The sequence below is a fragment of the Urocitellus parryii genome, chromosome 11, assembly GCF_045843805.1.
Source record: "Urocitellus parryii isolate mUroPar1 chromosome 11, mUroPar1.hap1, whole genome shotgun sequence".
NCBI classification, from domain to species: Eukaryota; Metazoa; Chordata; class Mammalia; order Rodentia; family Sciuridae; genus Urocitellus; species Urocitellus parryii.
The window spans coordinates 107,944,090-107,961,477 of NC_135541.1; the positions used below are offsets into that span (position 1 = coordinate 107,944,090).

Genomic DNA, 17,388 nt, shown 5'->3' on the forward strand with positions numbered 1-17,388 from the left:
GATAGAGGAGGAGTGACAGTCTTTGTGTCAGGTCTTGGAATGGCAGAAAGAAAATACTAAGTAAGGAATAAAGGTCACTTTACTCTTTGCAGGGGGTGGAGATGGGTGAGTATTGGTGCTGTGTGTGTATACAATTTTCCTAAATTCAGAATGAAACATATAATGCATTTTGATGAACCAGAGAGTTAATTACTGTGACATGAAATGTGCTCGCTGTTATCATTTTTTTTCCTCCAGGGAGAGAACTAGAGAGAGACACAAATCACCCCGAAATAAAGATGGCAGAGGGTCAGAAAAATCTGTCACCATTCAGGCTCCCACCGGAGAGCCCCTGTTGGCAAACGATTCTACTCGGACAGAGGAAGTTCAGGTAAGGCTCACAGGTGGTCGGTAAGTATACTGCTGCCCCTTGACCACGTCTCTTTTCTGTAAATGTTTTCCTAAGTCCTGTTGCAATAGGTTCTCTTGGGTTTTTAACCTTTATTTTTCTAGCATGTTAATTAGTTTATCTATGTCCTGTGGTTTCTTGTTGGTCTAAGGACAGCCTGTTCTGCCATTGGATAGCTTGGGGATTCTCCTGAGGTGTGATTGGTTGGCCTGCGTTGAATGGTGTTGGACAGAAGCCAGGGCTGCTGACGACAGGGCAGGGCAGGGCAGGGAAAAGTTATAGGCTGCAGTCTCCGGAGACTCCTTCCAAAATGGAAGAGTGTTAGGGAAGGAATCTCTGTCTCCAACAAGCCTAAGTAGTGTTGGGAAGATGAGGAAAGAATTTAGGACAGCTCAGATGTACTCCTGGACATGTGAAACAAACCAGGGCTGGACACGCAGCCTGGTAGGGAAACAGGATGAATGAGGTACCCCTTGGATCAAAGAGAAGGGACAGGAATATATCAAGCAAGCTTTGGGTGGTAATGGCCTCTGTGATCCCTCAGCATGAAGACCTTGGGATGGAGAGAAGGATCTATGACGAACCGGAGAAGGTGTTTCTTCTGCTAAGGGACAGCAGCTCCGTCAGCTCCAGAGACTTCCTGCTGCTTGGAAATGCAAGGACTAAGTGCTGATGGGTCTTGCAGTGTTTAAGACAAGTCAGGGGGCTGGGGTTATGGCTCAGCAGTAGAGCGCTCACCTACCAGGTGCAAAGCCCTGGGTTCAATCCTCAGCACCACATAAAAAATAAATAAATAAAATAACAAGTATTGTGTCCAACTATTTCTAAAAACTAAATATTAAAAAAGAAAGAAAGAAAAGAAAAGAAAAGGCAGGCATTAGGGTGATTAGGAAACCACCCAATTTTGAAATATGGTCAGTTGTATTTCTTTATTGAAAATATCACTTGGGTACTTCTCAGGGCCCCTGCCTGGCAGCCTGTGGACTTAAATCAACATCTGAGCTAGACTCAGAAGCATGCTTGCACAACCTCTGCACCTCCTGAAACACATGCGTGTCCAGCCTTGCCTCACACAAACAAAGCCAAGTGTGCATACACAGCTGTAAAGATAGAGGGCTGCAGATAAGCCTGTATCTGAATACAACTGTAGGTACACAGAGATAGGCGCTTAGAGTCACATCCACGGACAGGACTGGCAGTTCCTCAGAGCACACATGCAAAATGCAGGCGTGGGTTGAATGTGGGGTTTGTTCAGTGATGAGCAAATGCCTTTAGAACTGTCACACTGCTTGCCTTGGCTCTGAGGAGATGGGTGGATGGATGGATGGACAGATGAACAGATGGACCAATGGGGCCAGTCCTAGGACTGGACCTTCCTTAAGTGCTTTAGGACTCAGCTTTCTTCTGTGAGTGGATGCTAAATGCCATAAAGACATTTCTTTGTTGGTAGCTTCTCTCCACCACCATGTACTCACTGGGAAGCTGTTGATGTTTACTGCAGGGTGATGCGGTGGGGAAAGCATTCAGAGGTTGTGTACCTCAATAGCTGTATTACCTTGGGCAATCAAGTGGAGTGGGCTTCTGCTGGCCTCATTGACAATCTGGAGGATTGGATTAGAGGAGTTCATTCCTTTTTGTTCAAAAATCCTCAGGCTTTGGAGAAACATTTGTATATGTACATTTTGTTTTAGGCACAGATGTGCACAAATTCTTAAACTGGACAGGAGGTTTAGTAACTCTTTGGCAAAAAAAAAAAAAAAAGATGAACAGCTACATCAGAACAATGTAGTTGGCAAGAAAATGATCACAAGGTACTAATAATTACTTCAGCATTGATTTGCAACTTTTTCCTAGCCCTGATACAAATCTGGAAGCCAGTGTTTGCCTTTATGAAAAAGGTTACAAAGTAAATTGTTTCCTGTAGACTGTGAACTCACCTGTTATTAAGCAAAATTTGTTTGTCTTTGAATTTGTATCTTTCTCCCTGGCTGATGTATTTTTTTTTCCTTTAAAAAATTGACCTAAACTTATACACAGAGAAATAAAACAGATCTTAAACATTTCAGTGAGTCTTCATAGATGAATTCACCTCTACCACCCACACTCTTCACCACAGATTCTCCCAGGCCTTTCCTGGTCAATCCCTATCCCCATTCCTACCTCTCCAAGGCAACCACTGTTTTGATTTCTATCTCTGTTGGATTAGTTTTGTCTGTTTTAGAATTTAATGTAATTGGAATCATATGATTTTTTTCCTCACTCAGCATGATTTTGACATTTATCCATGGTTTGATATGTTTCAACAGTTCATTCTTTTTCATTTTTTGCTGAGTAGTATTCTATTGTATGAATTTACTGCAATTTTTTTATCCGTTCTCCTGGTGGTTGGACATTGGAGTTGCACCACTTTGGCTGTTCACAAACAAAGCACTTAAGAACATTCTTGTACAAATCTTCTGTGGACATATGTTCTAATTAATTGGGGGTAAAGCTTAGGCGAAGCTTATTGCTGGGTCACCTAGTTAAGGGTATATTCAGATTTCTGTGAAACTGCCAGGCCAGTTCTCCAAAAGTCTTTTATCGACTTAACACGTCCACCAGTGATGTCCAAGAGCCTTGGGAGCTTCTGGCTGTTCATAGGAATGGCCTTTATATTCTGTGGTACTTCTCATTTTCCAAGATGAAGGTCTTTTGTTCATCGGTTGGGACCTTTACCACTACTGCCACCTCTAAACCTAGCCTGTCCATTTTATAAGTCACGGGTCATTTTGTTTTGTTTTTTTAATTATTACTAGATTTGGAGTTATTTGGTTATGAGAGATCTGTGTAACTGAGTAGATTTCTTTAAGTTGATGTCCTCGTTTTACCCATCTTGCTGCTGTGACTCAGTGTGTGTGTGTGTGTGTGTGTGTGTGTGTGTGTGAGAGAGAGAGAGAGAGAGAAAGAGTTAAATCATATGCACAAATCTCTGAGGCAAAACTTCTTTGGACTTCATAGCTTTTTGGTCCCTTCTTGCTTTATTGTGCTTTGGAATGAAGTCACAGCTGCTAGGGAGATAGCAGGCATGTTTGAGACCCTAACAACGGGGTCTTGTTAAATGAATAGACTAATTGCTCCAGCTAGCAACTACCTAGAAATTTAAAAAAGAGAGAGAGAGAAAGCAAGAGAGTAAAACTACAGGATCATAATGCTGGTTATTTGTATGCTCTAGGTGTTTAGTTTGCCCTGAACATGTGTTTTGGAAAGAATTTCTGAGCTGTCCTGGCATAAATAGATTCTTGAATTTGCTTAGTTTGGTCAGTGAAAACTGCTGTCAGCAAGTGCTTTATATTGCTACTTCCTGAGAGGGTCTTACAGACATCACACAGAGCTTTAAAAAAAAAAAAAATGCAAGTACCAGCCACAGGTGAGCTTAGATTTCTATAGTGATGTAAGTTCCCTTTCTGTGCCACAGAGCTATTGCTCCACAGAGCTATTGGAGTGTGTAGTAATGTTCCCCACTTCCAGAATTTGGACTTTGTAAGCTTTTAGAGCTCAGCATGCATTAGGAGGAAAACACAGGGGGGCTTCTTCTATAAGGGATCTCTCTCAAGGTTAATCTAACAGCTGGGTCTTTATTGCAGGACAAATAGCCCCAGGCCCAGAGCTTCTTGAGACTTGTCAATGCCAGGGATCGTAATCAGAGTTATGCTAATGAATCACCCAAACAATACAAAGATTTAATTATGTTTTTCTCTGTTTGAAAAGGTAAATACAAGCCAGCAGAGCTAGGGAAGCTAAGGCTGAGGATCACAGGTTCAAAGCCCTCCTCCCTAACTTGGAGAAGACCCTATCTCAAAATACAAAATAAAAAGGGCTGGGGATGTGGCTTAAGTGCCCCTGGGTTCAATCCCTGGTACCAGAAAAATAAATTAAATAAATAAATGGTATAAATTTTTTTTTAAAAAAGGTAAATACATAATACATGTGGAAGATCTCAGTGAAAATTGTTAAGGTTTAAAATTCTTCTATTACATGTTTATTCAGTTCCCATTTTCTAGAAAGCCCAGCATGCAGAGTTGGGTAAATAGGGTGCATTCTCCACATACACTGTGTCTTCTGGTGGCTTTTACAAGTGACCTGCTTCTTTGGGCTCATCATCCTCACTGTCGCCTCTCCCATCAGGATGACAACTGGGGAGAGACCACCACAGCCATCACGGGCACCTCGGAGCACAGCATATCCCAAGAGGACATTGCCAGGATCAGCAAGGACATGGAGGACAGCGTGGGGCTGGATTGTAAACGTTACCTGGGCCTCACCATCGCCTCGTTTCTGGGACTCCTAGTTTTCCTCACCCCCATTGCCTTCATCCTGTTACCCCCGATCCTGTGGAGGGATGAGCTGGAACCTTGTGGCACCATCTGCGAGGGACTCTTTATCTCCGTGTCGTTCAAACTCCTCATTCTGCTCATCGGAACCTGGGCCCTTTTCTTCCGCAAGCAGAGAGCCGACGTGCCCCGGGTGTTTGTGTTCCGAGCCCTGTTACTGGTCCTCATCTTCCTCTTTGTGGTTTCCTATTGGCTTTTTTATGGAGTCCGTATTTTGGACTCTCGGGACCGAAACTACCAGGGCATTGTGCAATACGCGGTCTCCCTCGTGGATGCCCTCCTCTTCATCCATTACCTGGCCATCGTCCTGTTGGAGCTCCGGCAGCTGCAGCCCATGTTCACGCTGCAGGTGGTCCGCTCCACTGATGGAGAGTCCCGGTTCTACAGCTTGGGACACCTGAGGTAAGGGCAGGGGGCGTTCAGGAGGCAGAAAGGCCAACTGGTATCCCTGGAAGATAGCTGGTTGTCAGTGTGACAGATGCACGTGCCAGGGCCAGGGCTGGATTCCTTTCTGGTTTGGGGGAGGAGCTGTGTGCATGAACCTCTGTGTAGGTAGTAGGGGTGTCTATGTGCATCGGTTAGCTGGACTTTTGGATGGGACCAGCCAAGTCAGGTTTTGTTTTAGTTGACTTTTTCACTGTTGCAACTAAAATATCCAACCAGAATGATTTTAAAGGAGTAAGTTTATTTGTGGGAGGGGGGGGGGGCTCACGGTTTCAGAGGTCTCAGTCCATAGACAGCTGGCTCCATTCCTTGGGACTCAAGGTGAGACAGAACATCATGATGGAAGAGGCTAGTGGAGAGAAGCAGCTTACACGATGATCCGGAAGCAGAGAGAGACTCCATGCCCGCAGTCAGCCATTTCCTCCAGCCATACACCACTTGCCTCCAGTTACCACTCAGTTAATTTCTATTAGGGGATTAATTCACTGATTGGTTTAAGGTTCTCATAACCCACTCATTTCCCCTCTGAATATTCTTTCATTGTCTCACACATGAATTTCTTTGGGGACACCTCACATCCAAACCCTATCAGGTTTTGTCAGGACTATTCTCAAATCTTGTTGCCAGCTTCCTAAAGTGGTGCAGAAAGGGTGTACCTAGTGATGACTGCCTGCCTTGACCGTGAAATCGTCTTCTGGGCAGTGCATGAAGTGACTATTAATTCCATTTTGCCCCGAATGGTTCATCTGATTTACTGTGGTATTCCAGTGGAATTATTAATCATTCTTCCCTCCTTTTTTTTTTTTTTAAACTCTCAGAGATATCCTGGTTTGGGCAGTAAATTATATGGTCACACTACTGATCCTCTAATAAAGAATCAAATACAGGTTAAAGTCTCCCAGATGTGTACGGGTTGAGTGTTTTGAAAATATATTCATGAGAAAAAGTTAGAAATCAAGTGGGGTGTCATAGTTTAAGTCTCTGCATAAAAATCCCATTATTTGGGGTTAGCTGCAAGAGTGAGAATCATCATTTATTTTATAGATAAATAAAGGTAAGCACTTCATATAAATTTAGTCTTCACAGAACCTGTGATACAGGTATTGTCAATCCCATGGTTGCAGATAAACTGAGGTTTAGGAAATTTAAGTAATTTGTACAAAATAATATGGCTAGTCTTGTTTAGAATTCACTCAGATGTCACGGCTGAGTTCATGTCCCATTGTGGCATCTCTCACTTGGTGTTAGGAGCTTATTTTTCCTCCACAATGAACTCTCTGAGGACAGGACCTGGTTCTTACTCTCCTGGGGTCTTCAGTGCCCAGCGTGGAGCATGGCACATGCTCAGATGGTCCCTGGGATGTTTGACTTGAAGCTTCTCACTCCTCAGGCCCTTCTGACTCCTGGACAGAATGTGCTGATGTGTGTGACCTGCAGTAGTGAAGCTGGCCAAGTGGCCAAGGTCAGCAAGGGCATCTTGGTGAGAAACAGAACAATTGGCTTTGTTTTGGCTAGAGTTTTGGCTAGAGCCCAGGCGGGTGGCTCAGCCCCTGTTTGGAGTCAGGTCACACTTAAGCCATTGAGTTGGCAGTCACCTCTTTCATTCCTTTGGTTCTGCTCCTACCACCCGGAGGACTGGGTGACTTAGTGTTCAAGGTTACTTGCCACCCTAATGGATCCTCAGAGGGAATTGGTGTCTGATTCACATGCTCTGTACACCACATATGGTGTTTTGAGGGTTTTGAAGATGACTGTGTGGCTCTGAAGGCAAATAAGTCACTGCTATATATTAATCTCAGTTTTCTTTCCATTTTGGAAAATGACCCAAAGATTTGTGTTAAGTACTTCTGTGTGCAGAGCCCAGAACCTGGGTGACTGCCTGCTTTGTATCAGGACTCTTGGGGTTTGCAGTCATTTGGAGAGAGACCAATAATACTGCTCTGTGGCAGATAGTTGATGAAATAGGCCTATAGACAGGTGACGGGGACAATGGATAGGAGATCTCAGACAGTGGCAGTGACCAAGACCAGCAGGGAACAGTACGTCCCAGGACAGGATTTAGAGAAGTTAAGGCAAATGGTGAGACATCCAGCTGTGGGCACAGTGGAGATAGGTAGTATTTGGAACTGCTTGTGAATGTGAGCAGCCAGTGCACTGGCCAGGAGTGGGACCTACCAGGGTTTGGGTTTTGGGCCTTCATCGCTCGTTGGTGCCAATCTTATCTGTGATAGGAAGAGTGATAACTTTCTCACACCCAGGGTACTTTGTCTGACTTCCCCTCTATCAACTCTCACTCCCTGTAAGTCTGGTCAATCTGATCTGCACTTCCCATCTGAGTAGAATCGAGGGGAACAAATCAAATAGCCCCCCCAAATGTCATAACCGGTGGCAGTCCTGGCATCTCACACACAGCTGTACTGGTCAGAACGAGGAGGAGAAGCCACATCAGTGGTGCTGCAGGGCCCGCAGGCTTGCTGCAAACCTCAGTCTGCTCTCACTGTGACCAAGTACTGCCTGTCTTTACTTTCTAAAGTGAAGCCAGACACCCCAGCTCCCCAGGGAGACTTAGGCGTTGGCTAATGTCCAGCCGCTGAGGTGGGGAGAACGTTTGGAATGATTCTCGGTATCTTCTTTTTGGTCCTTCTTCTTCTTCCTGCCCTGTGTCCAGCCCCCTTTGTCCTTCCTGTGGAGACCCTGAATTATGAGGTGGAAAAATCGGCTGGGGAAGGAGAGATGTCTTTCCTCCCAATTAGAGCCCTCAGCGGGGTTGGATGACCTGTGACAGGCAGTCTGCAAGGGCTGGAGCAGAGTTGGCATTTCTCCTGGCACCGTGTGGGCCTGGTCACCCGCCGATCCTTGGGCTAAATCCGATCCAAACCCAGCAGTGGCTGAAAGAGTCACTGGGCTGGAAATATAACTTCTAAGCCTTTTTTGTAAAGTGTAGAGACAGGAGGAAAGGCACATGGGAACGCACAAAAGCCAGCCTCAGACATCAGAATAGCAGGTCTTCATCAGACCTGACCAGAATGACAGGCCGTTCCATTTTCCCTTTATGCAAAGCCGTCGCTGCACCAGCGACCTACTGGGCTTAGGTGCAGAGTGATGGGGAGTTCTTTTTTCCCGTTTTCAAAGATGGTTTCATTGAATGCACTGAGCTATTTTTGAAAGTTGTCAAAAGAATGCCTACTCTTTAGTTTTTTTTTTTTTTTTTTAAGGAAAATAGGCTTCTTGTTAGTTCTCATAAAAAGCACTTGCTGTGGCCTAGCTTGTTGGCAAGAATAGAATTTGGGGCTTATTTGAAAACTTTTTTAAAAATGCAAAAGGTTATTGTTATAGGATATATAATGCCACAAATAGATCAAGAGACTTCCTAACCTTCCCCCGGTGCCTTAGAAGTTACAGGAGCTTTTCATACCTTTGGTCTTAATTTACCCCACCTCAGGAGTCAGAGCAAGTTGGGTATAGTGTCTCCCTATTGCAATTGAGAACCTGATCTCCAGATTAAGGGACCTGCACAAGGTCACAAGGAGCCAGCGCCTTGCTGGGCATCACACCCCCCGGACTTTCTAGAGGACTCTGAGCTCTTGGCGTCGTTGGTTCACAATTCTCCGCACACATCCCACAGGTCTTGCGCCATTCTCACAATCGTTTGCTAACTTTTCTGCCATTTCAAGAGGGACGAGTGAATTTCGATCTGACTGTATTTGAAGAGAAACCCGGATGAATAGAGAAAAGAGATTAAAAATGATGTGTAATTATACTTACTAAGAATTTCTCAGTTTTGAAATCTTTCAAGGAAAGTACTGTGAACGTTGGAATGTGGACACTGGTGTCATTGCTTGAACGTGAGGTGAAGAACCACAGAGACAAAGAAAACCTCAACAGTGACTGACCACATGGTTCTGACTCTGCCAGGAGGCTTCTCCGCTCCTAACACACAACTCGATCTTCACAACAATCCCGAGGGGGAGGCACTGTTATCTTCATTTTTAATGAGGAAACTGAGGCATGGAGAGTTAAGCGAGGAGCCAGATTTTGAGCCCTCGGTGATCTGGCTGCAGAATGATCTTAAGCGCTCACCATTCTGCCTCTGAATGGAGGGCTCATCTTCACACCATGGCACGTGAGCAAGCTCTGTAGCACTGTTGGTGAGCACGTGGTAGCACTGTTGGAGTGTTACCGTGTCCCAAGCTGGGTACTAGCTGTTGGACACATTTTCTTTTTTTCATTCAACTTTTAGCTTCAGGGCTGGAGTGGACAGAATGAAGAGATCGGGCATTTTTTTTTAATAGTTGTAGGTGGACAGAATGCCTTTATTTGTTTTTAATTTTATGTGATGCTGAGGATTGAACCCAGTGCCTCCCATGGGCCAGGCAAGCATTGTGCCACTGAGCGACAACCCCAGCCCTGGCCAGACCTTTTTGCACTCTCTGCTTCACATTGTCTCAGGAAGACATCTTACCCTTTGCTATGTAACAACTACCTCACAATGGAGTAGCTTAAACCAACCACGGTTTTATTATTTCTCGTGTTCTGCAATGTGGATTGGGCTCAGCCAGGAGGCTCTTCTGTGGTTGTCTTTGCTGGTGGTCCCTGTGTAGTTGAGTCAGCTGGGCCGGGCTTCTTTTCCTATCCTTGTATTCTGAGGGGCTTTCCTCTCCCTATAGCCTCTCTTTGTTGTTTCTATATTAGGATATTCACACTTCTTAAAGGGCAGCTCGGGGTTCTCACTAGCATAATTCAGAAGCTTCCAGGCCCCTTAAGTCTGAGGCCTAGAATTGGCTGTGTTTTACTGCTATGACATTCTCTTGGTTAGAGCCAGCCCCAGCCTACTGCAGATTTAAGGATTGGTAACTACACAGGTGGGGACTAAATCTAGGAAGCCTGCTTCAATGTAGCAGACACCCACCACCTTGAGCTGCCATTCCCCAACTATTTATTCTTTGTTTGCACATAATTCTAACAGATTTAATCATTGGATTCTATGCCTTAGAAATGCCAGAAGTAACATGGAGGGAGTAGAATCTGCTTTCAGGAGACACATAGACACCAATGAAAAGGGATTACCAATAGTGATCAGCAAGAAAAGGCAGAGAACCCACAGAAGTAGACACAATGTGCTGTACTCTGGGGAACGCCTATTCACGATGACCTACTCTTTAGGGTTTTCATATTGCTAAGTTTCATTGTAACTAATTTAGCAGGAGATGTTAACTGTTTGTGGTTGTTGAGTTTTAGGGGAGTTGCTGGGGATAGAACCCAGGGCCTTGCACATGCTAAGCAAGCATTCTACCACCGAGCTACATTCCCAGCCCCAATAAATGCTCCGTTCATTGAGACCAGGAGTATCTCATAAATTGGCCTTGAACATGAACCTCTTTATCAAAGCTCTAGTAACTAGTCCTAGAACCTTCTGCGCTTTGGACTGATTCTAGGAGTGCTTTCAAACTGTGGAAGTTTCTGATTATGCATGATTGTTTTATTACTCTGCATAAAGGACTAAATATGTCCCCCACCCCCAAATTTATATGAGCTCTAACCTCCAATGTAGCTGTATTTGGAGATGGGAGTATATGAGATTAAATGAGGTCATAGAATGAGAACCTGATTTGATAGATTAGTGTCCTTGTATCAAAGAGACACCAGAGAGCTTGCTCTGTTTCCATATACCACTGTTCCCCCCAAACACACACACAAAAGAAAAGGCCACATGAGGTCATAGAAAGAGGTGGCCATTTGAAAGCCAGGAAGGGAGCTCTCGCCAGGAGCCAAATGGCTTGACCTTGATCTTGGCCTTCAAGCCCTCAAAACTGTGAGAAAATAAATTTCTGTTGTGTAAACCACCCCGTCTTGTATATTTTGTTAGGACAGCTCAGGCTAAAACAGGAATATTTGAACACCCGTGGTTTTGGACCCTGGAGCCCCCAAATCAGTGCAGCTCAGCCCTGATGATACAGCCCCTCTTGTTCTTTCTCCAGCTGGTATCCACATCCTCCCAGCTTGAGCGGGGGGCCTTGCTTCTCAGGCTTGCACTTTGGTTTTCTAGTTAAAAACGAAGAAGGGCAGGTCTCCCAGGGAAGTTAAAGTTACTGCAGTAATTCCAGGACATTCCAGCTCCCCGTGAAATCTTATGTTTATGATTCTATGTGGAGTAGTATCCAAGCCGGCGATCACATGGTTGATCAGACCTGACCTACTGTAACACTGGGCCAGGCCCCTCCCTCCTGTGTTGGGACTGGCACCAACAGTCAGGGAGGGATCTCAGAGGCCCCAGAGCCATTGGCTGTGACAGTAGGGAGTGTTTTAAAATGACCATCAGAGGTTCTGGCTCCTGTTACTGTGAACCCGGTTTCATGTACAATGTTATTTTTAGAAATGTGGGTCTTTTTTTTTTTTTTTTTACTTTTGTAACTACTTTTCAATAAGGATAAATTCAGCAGTCAGCAATCATTGCCCCCACTCCTTAAAAAAAAAAAAAAAAAAAGCAGAAGGATAAAAAATGAACACAAGCTTAAAGATGCAGTGTGAAGGTTTCTGCTCAGATTCTTTGGCTCGGGGGAGGAGGGTTTGAAAGGCGGGAACGGAGCTGCCGTTTGTGGTCTGTGCTGTGGTGCCTGTTTGAAAGTGGCTTTAATGAGTCTGTAAGATGCCGGACACTGAAGCCCTGTGTTTATACAGCTGCCTCCTGGCAGCAGTGGCCACAGCTGGATGGTTTGTCACACTCCTGGAGTCTGCTCCCTGCTGCACACTGAGGCTCAGAGGACTCACCTCCATGGAGCACAGCTTCCCTACCCACGTGGATCTGGGAGGTGCTCTTAGTCCCTATCTAGATGGACTTGTTAGAGCACCCTCCGCAGACGCTTGTCTTTGATCCTTGGATGTCTGCTGTTTATCTTGGTGTGATTCAGCTCTGTAATTTAAGACACAGGAGAAAGCAGAGTTCCCATCCCAGGCAGGAGGCGTGGCCCAGACTGGACCATGCAGGGAGGTGACAATGTGGTGGTATCTGTGCTGAGGCCTGCCAACCAGCCTGCCAAGCAGACCAAAGCACAGCCAAGCCTGCCACCGAGGGGGATGTGTCTCCTAGGTACTAAGTGGGACAGGGCTCTGTCGTCTCTATTCTGTGGGGAAGAAATAACTAGAGCTATTCAGGAGGAGGCTGTCGGCTCAACAGGGCTGTCCCCTCACTCCGAGCCCATGGTAGGATCATGACAGCTTTGTGTTGTTTCACTCCTGAGACCCACAGAAGCACGTCTGGATGTCACAGACTGCTCCCACTGTGGAGAGAGTGGTCGCCTCTGCACGTGCTTTGGGTGTTATTTTAGTAGTATTAAAGTGGGTGTTTCCCAAGGCTATAGTATATCATTAGAAAGTTAACATGGGGGAAAATAAGGAACTTGAAGAAGTGCTGTGGGTGTCCCCCAGCCTGCACTGGGAGGCCATTCCATGATGACTAAGTCCTGTTGATTCTGTGCCCTTCAAGCTCTGGGATGAGATCTCTCAGGCTTCCACTCCGCTTGCTCGTCTTTTGGAGTGGATGCCCTGCAAGGCTGGTCCATAGCCTCATATTCAAAGCAGAGACCTGCACACTTTCCAGCTTGCCGTGATCAGTTCAAAGGACCTGGGAAGCCAGCAAGCCGGGGCACTTATAAATCCAGGTAACCAGGGTAGGGGACTTCCTGCAGGCCTTGACTGCAGGACAGAGCCATTAGTGTGCACCCTTTCTCAGGATAGTCATTGTGCCTGCTGTCTCAAGACCTTAAGCAGTGTGTCCTGCTGGATGTGTCCTGACAGAGTCCAGAAAACTTAACCTTTCTGCCAGGTCAGTAAATGAGCCAATTGCAGTTGGTCCCCTCAGGTTCTAAGGTGATCGTTGCCTGTTATCTGTGTGAGACTGGGGTATGCCAACTTCCCAGATGCAACTGCAAGACGAACATTTTAATTAAAAGGCAGAGGGTCGGGAGACGTAAACACGCATGTGTCTGGTTGTCAGTACAGACAGCAGCGTTCAGGGGCTAATTATATTTGCTTCTCTGGGACTTGCAGGAACATTGCTGCAAGGAGTCCCAACTGACTGTCCGTTTTACTTCAGGTCTGGGGAGCAGTGAAGCCCCCCCCCCACACACACACAGGTAGACTCGGCTCTCATAGACTTTTCTGGGGGAGAAGTGGCAGTGAGGTAAACATAGTCACCTGCTCACACTCCGTCCCACTGTCTCGTGCCTCATCCTTTCTCACCTTTGCGTTGTGCAGAGCCTCAGTTGGCAGTGACTGAGCCCTGCCTTGCCCTCTCCTGCTCCCATTCCTTTTCCCCTAAATATACATGTGTTGGCTTCTTAGGGCTCCTGTAATATATGACCACAAATGGGTCCCTAAAAGCAGTTTCCTCTCTCAGTTTCTCAGAAATGTGAAACCTAGGTGTTGGCCAGTCCACGATCCCTGGGAGGGTTCTCAGGAAGAATCCTGGCTGGCTTCTTCCCAGCTCCTGGTGTCTGCTGACAACCCTGGCATTGCTGACCTGCAGCTACCTCACTGCAGTCTCTGCCTCCTCCATCCCCGTGTGTCCCCTGGTCCTCTAACCACACCAGTGTGACCCTACTTTAACTATAACAACACCTGTCAGGACTCTGTTGCCAAACAAGGTCACATTCTAAGGCTCGGGGTGGATATAGATTTCATGAGACACTTTCAATGGGATGGGTTTCTCAAAGCTGTCCTTTGACTGGATGCTGACCCCTGCTCCCATATTTGTAGATATTCAGGCTGTTTAACCCTGTATCTGCTTGCTTTCTTTGCCTGGAATTTGCCTGATAGCCTGTAGTCCACACAGGAGGATCATCATTCATCTTTTCAGACTTAACTGAGAAACTCTACCCTCCCTCCTTCATGGACGTCAGCTAACCCCCCCCCACATGTCCTGCCACTGCCTCTGAATCTCTTGATTGTACTTGCTGCTTGGGTGGCTGTCACCACTGATTGGAGTGGAAACCTTTTGGAAGGTCTGACTCACATCCGTATCTCTGCACTTGGGACCTAGCAGGTGCTCATAATTCATAATTGCTTGGGATGGAGCAGGAGAGGCTGGTTATTAGGGTTTCTCTTGAGTGTCAGCATCCTTCGTCGGCTCACAGGGTAATGACTACGTACTCTGAAAGGAAGTCTTTCTGGATTTTACTGTGTGATGAGAAAACTGTTCAGTGCTTTTCCTGTCAGCACCTACCTAGGTAATCAGAATCGTGGCCTGGCCTTGATGTGGAGCCTTAGTGTGCAACTTAGCGTGCAAGATGGGTTTTCACATTTTCCACATGTGAAGAGAGCTATTTTTAATAGAGTTAAGGGGGATCCAGTTAATGTTTAAGAAGTGGTTACAACTTGAAAGGGGCTTTTTCCAGGGCCACTTGGCTATGTCCTCTTCTCTCCTCCTTGCTCTATAAGAAGTGAGGACTTGAGCCTGGATGAACTCCAAAGCTCAGGGCTAATTTCTGACTTTAATAATGTGTACTAGTTTGATGGCAGAAGCCACATTAAAGTCCAGGGAAAAGTGAACAAATAGGATGTAGTTCACAGGAACCCTGTGGGTGTGGGCGTGTCTGTGTGTGTGTGTCTACTCACACTGGTCCTAGGCCTCAGTGCCTTTATATGCAAAATAAAGAGGTTAAAAGGAGATGGCTTATGGGGCTGGGGCTGGGGCTCAGTGGTAGAGCACTTGCCTAGCATGTGTGAGGCACTAAGTTCAATTCTTAGCATAGCATATAAATAAAATAAAGGTTCATTGACAACTAAAAAAAAAAATATATATATATATATATATTATTTTTTTAAAAGGAGATGGTTTATGGCCACGGTTGTTTCCTTCAAGTATCTGATGTACTTTAACAAGAAAGAGGGACTTGGGCCCAGAGGAAGTTGTGGGTAGGCCAGGAGAAGAAAGATTACTTTAATTCCATGTGAGAGAGAACTTTCTTCTCAGTCCGAGGCTGGAGATCGGTCAAGGTATTATCAGTAGGCTTGGTGTCTGGATGGATTAGGAGATTAAGCCCAGTGGACTCCAGTTTTCTCAATTCTTGAATCTCTGGGTGAACTAAGATTCCCTCCATTTCTAGAATTCTGAGACCCAACGCCTGAGATAATCAACTTATTAGGAGGAAAGGTCGATTTGGGCTCACAGTTTCACTCCAGGGTCCCTGGGTCCCATTCCTTTGGACCCAAGGTGAGGTGGAACATGGCAGGGAGCACAGGGCAGACAGAGCAAAGCGGCTCACCTCATGGCAGCCAGGAAACAAAGTCAGATAGGAAGGGGCTGGTGTCCCCAGGTGCCCAGCAGGGGTATGCTCCAGTGACCTAACTGCCTTCCACCAGACCACTCCTCTTACAGGTTTCACAGTGACATCCCATGGCCTTCGGGGTCCACTTACGATCCAAACCATAACAGTGATTCCAAATAGGTGGAAGTTGGATTGTGCTTTTTATGCCCAGGCCCTGCATGAATCCTCCAGCCACCAACCAGCCCCATCCCTGTTCCAAGGTGCTCATGCCCATCCTTAGCCACAGGATTCATTTTTTATTTGTAGAATGCTTTGTGAAGTTACAAAATGCTTTCCCTGGCATGATTTCATTTGCTCTTTTCAGCAACCACATGCAGTGGTGGGGATTCTCTCTCCATCACCCTCCAAGAAAGGGAAATGATTTATAGAGGGTTCTAGAGTTGCAAGATCGGGTCTGGAATCCAGACCTTCGGACACTAAGGTGCGTGCCGTTTCAACCTTGTGCACTGTAACCTAACTTTACGGTCCCACGCAAAGGGACCCACCATGGCTCATGTCCTGTGGCAACACCCTTGCAGTGAGGCTTTGGTGGGGAGGTGGACGCAGGTGCATATGGGAAACAGACTGGCCTCCGTAACTTACGTCGACTGGTGAGCTGGTGATGGTTTCCACTCATGAGGTATTTCCTTTGAGCCAAGCACTTTAAAATATATTATCTTACTTCATGTTTAGAACAAACCTAAATCAGGCCAGCAGCTCCTCTTTAGGAAGCAGGAAAATAGATGGTGAACTCCCCAGGCTCCAGTATTTTTCCTGCTTTAAATGCCAATTAAATTTGAAGTCTTGGAAAGTACTAGAACTCAGAATTTCCCAGGAATAATTAAGCTCATGAACAATTGCCACATGCCGATGCAGCCTTAACCCCTGTATCTGTTATATTTGGATCCCGTCATCTCTTACTAGAATGTGCCATAGTGCCATGTCCCCATCATTTCTGTAGATTCAGGAATATACTTTATACCAGTGAGTATTTTGGATCCCATTTACCATGTTGTAACAAGGCATTCAGGGTCGCTGTTCCTATCCTGCAGATGAAGAATCTGAGGTTTGGAGAAATTAATAACTTTTTTATGATCCAAGAAAAGGTGAGAGAGTCTGGCTGCATGTCATCGGCACCATTTCTGCTGTGATGCTGCCTTTCATTGTCTCTGTACCAGCTTTCAGGTGGGCACAGAGCTTGGGGGAGGCAGGGGAAGGTACAGGTATGTAGAACATTTTGGGGCGGAAGGGTTTGTGTTCTTGTTTTCTTAGTTTATCTTTCACAGACAGATCTTTCAGATTTTCTGAACCACAATTTGGACTATCTTTCCAGGTTTGGTACAAAGGTGAGCCCCCCTCTTCCCTGTTGCCACTGTGGTCTGTGGAGTTGTCAACACTGGAAGTGTTGTGGTTGTGTAAACACAAAAGACCACATCCTTTCATATTCCATCTTCTCTGTCCTTCAAATAAAATAGGCCATTTATCAGCAAATGCCATAATTTCATTCTTCTTTATGGCTGAGTAATATTCCGTTGTGTGTGTGTACATACACATATAAATATACATGTACACACACATATCTATATCTATATCACATTTTCTTTATTCATTCATCTGTTGAAGGGCACCCAATCCCGAAAAGCCAGTTCTTTCTGATGCATGTTCTTTCTGATATGTGGATGCTAACTCACAATGATGGAGGGAGGGGGAAGAATAGATGTACTTTGGATTAGACAAACGGGAATGAAGGGAAGGAGGGGGAATGGGAATAGGAAAGACAGTAGAATGAATCAGACATTACTATCTTCTGTGCATGCATATATGATTACATGACCAATGTAATTCTACATCATGTACAACCAGAAGAATGAGAAGTTATACT

At 45.6% G+C, this 17,388-nt stretch overlaps 1 protein-coding gene across 1 annotated transcript in view; it reads left to right on the forward strand.

Annotated features, from left to right (window-relative positions):
- The window catches only part of Vangl1 (VANGL planar cell polarity protein 1), a 48,122-nt gene that overhangs the window by 16,322 nt on the left and 14,412 nt on the right, over positions 1-17,388 (forward strand). The window contains exons 3-4 of the mRNA XM_026394187.2: positions 238-370; positions 4,553-5,160. Coding sequence (XP_026249972.2) covers positions 238-370; positions 4,553-5,160 — 741 coding nt within the window. The remainder of the gene's footprint in view (positions 1-237; positions 371-4,552; positions 5,161-17,388) is intronic.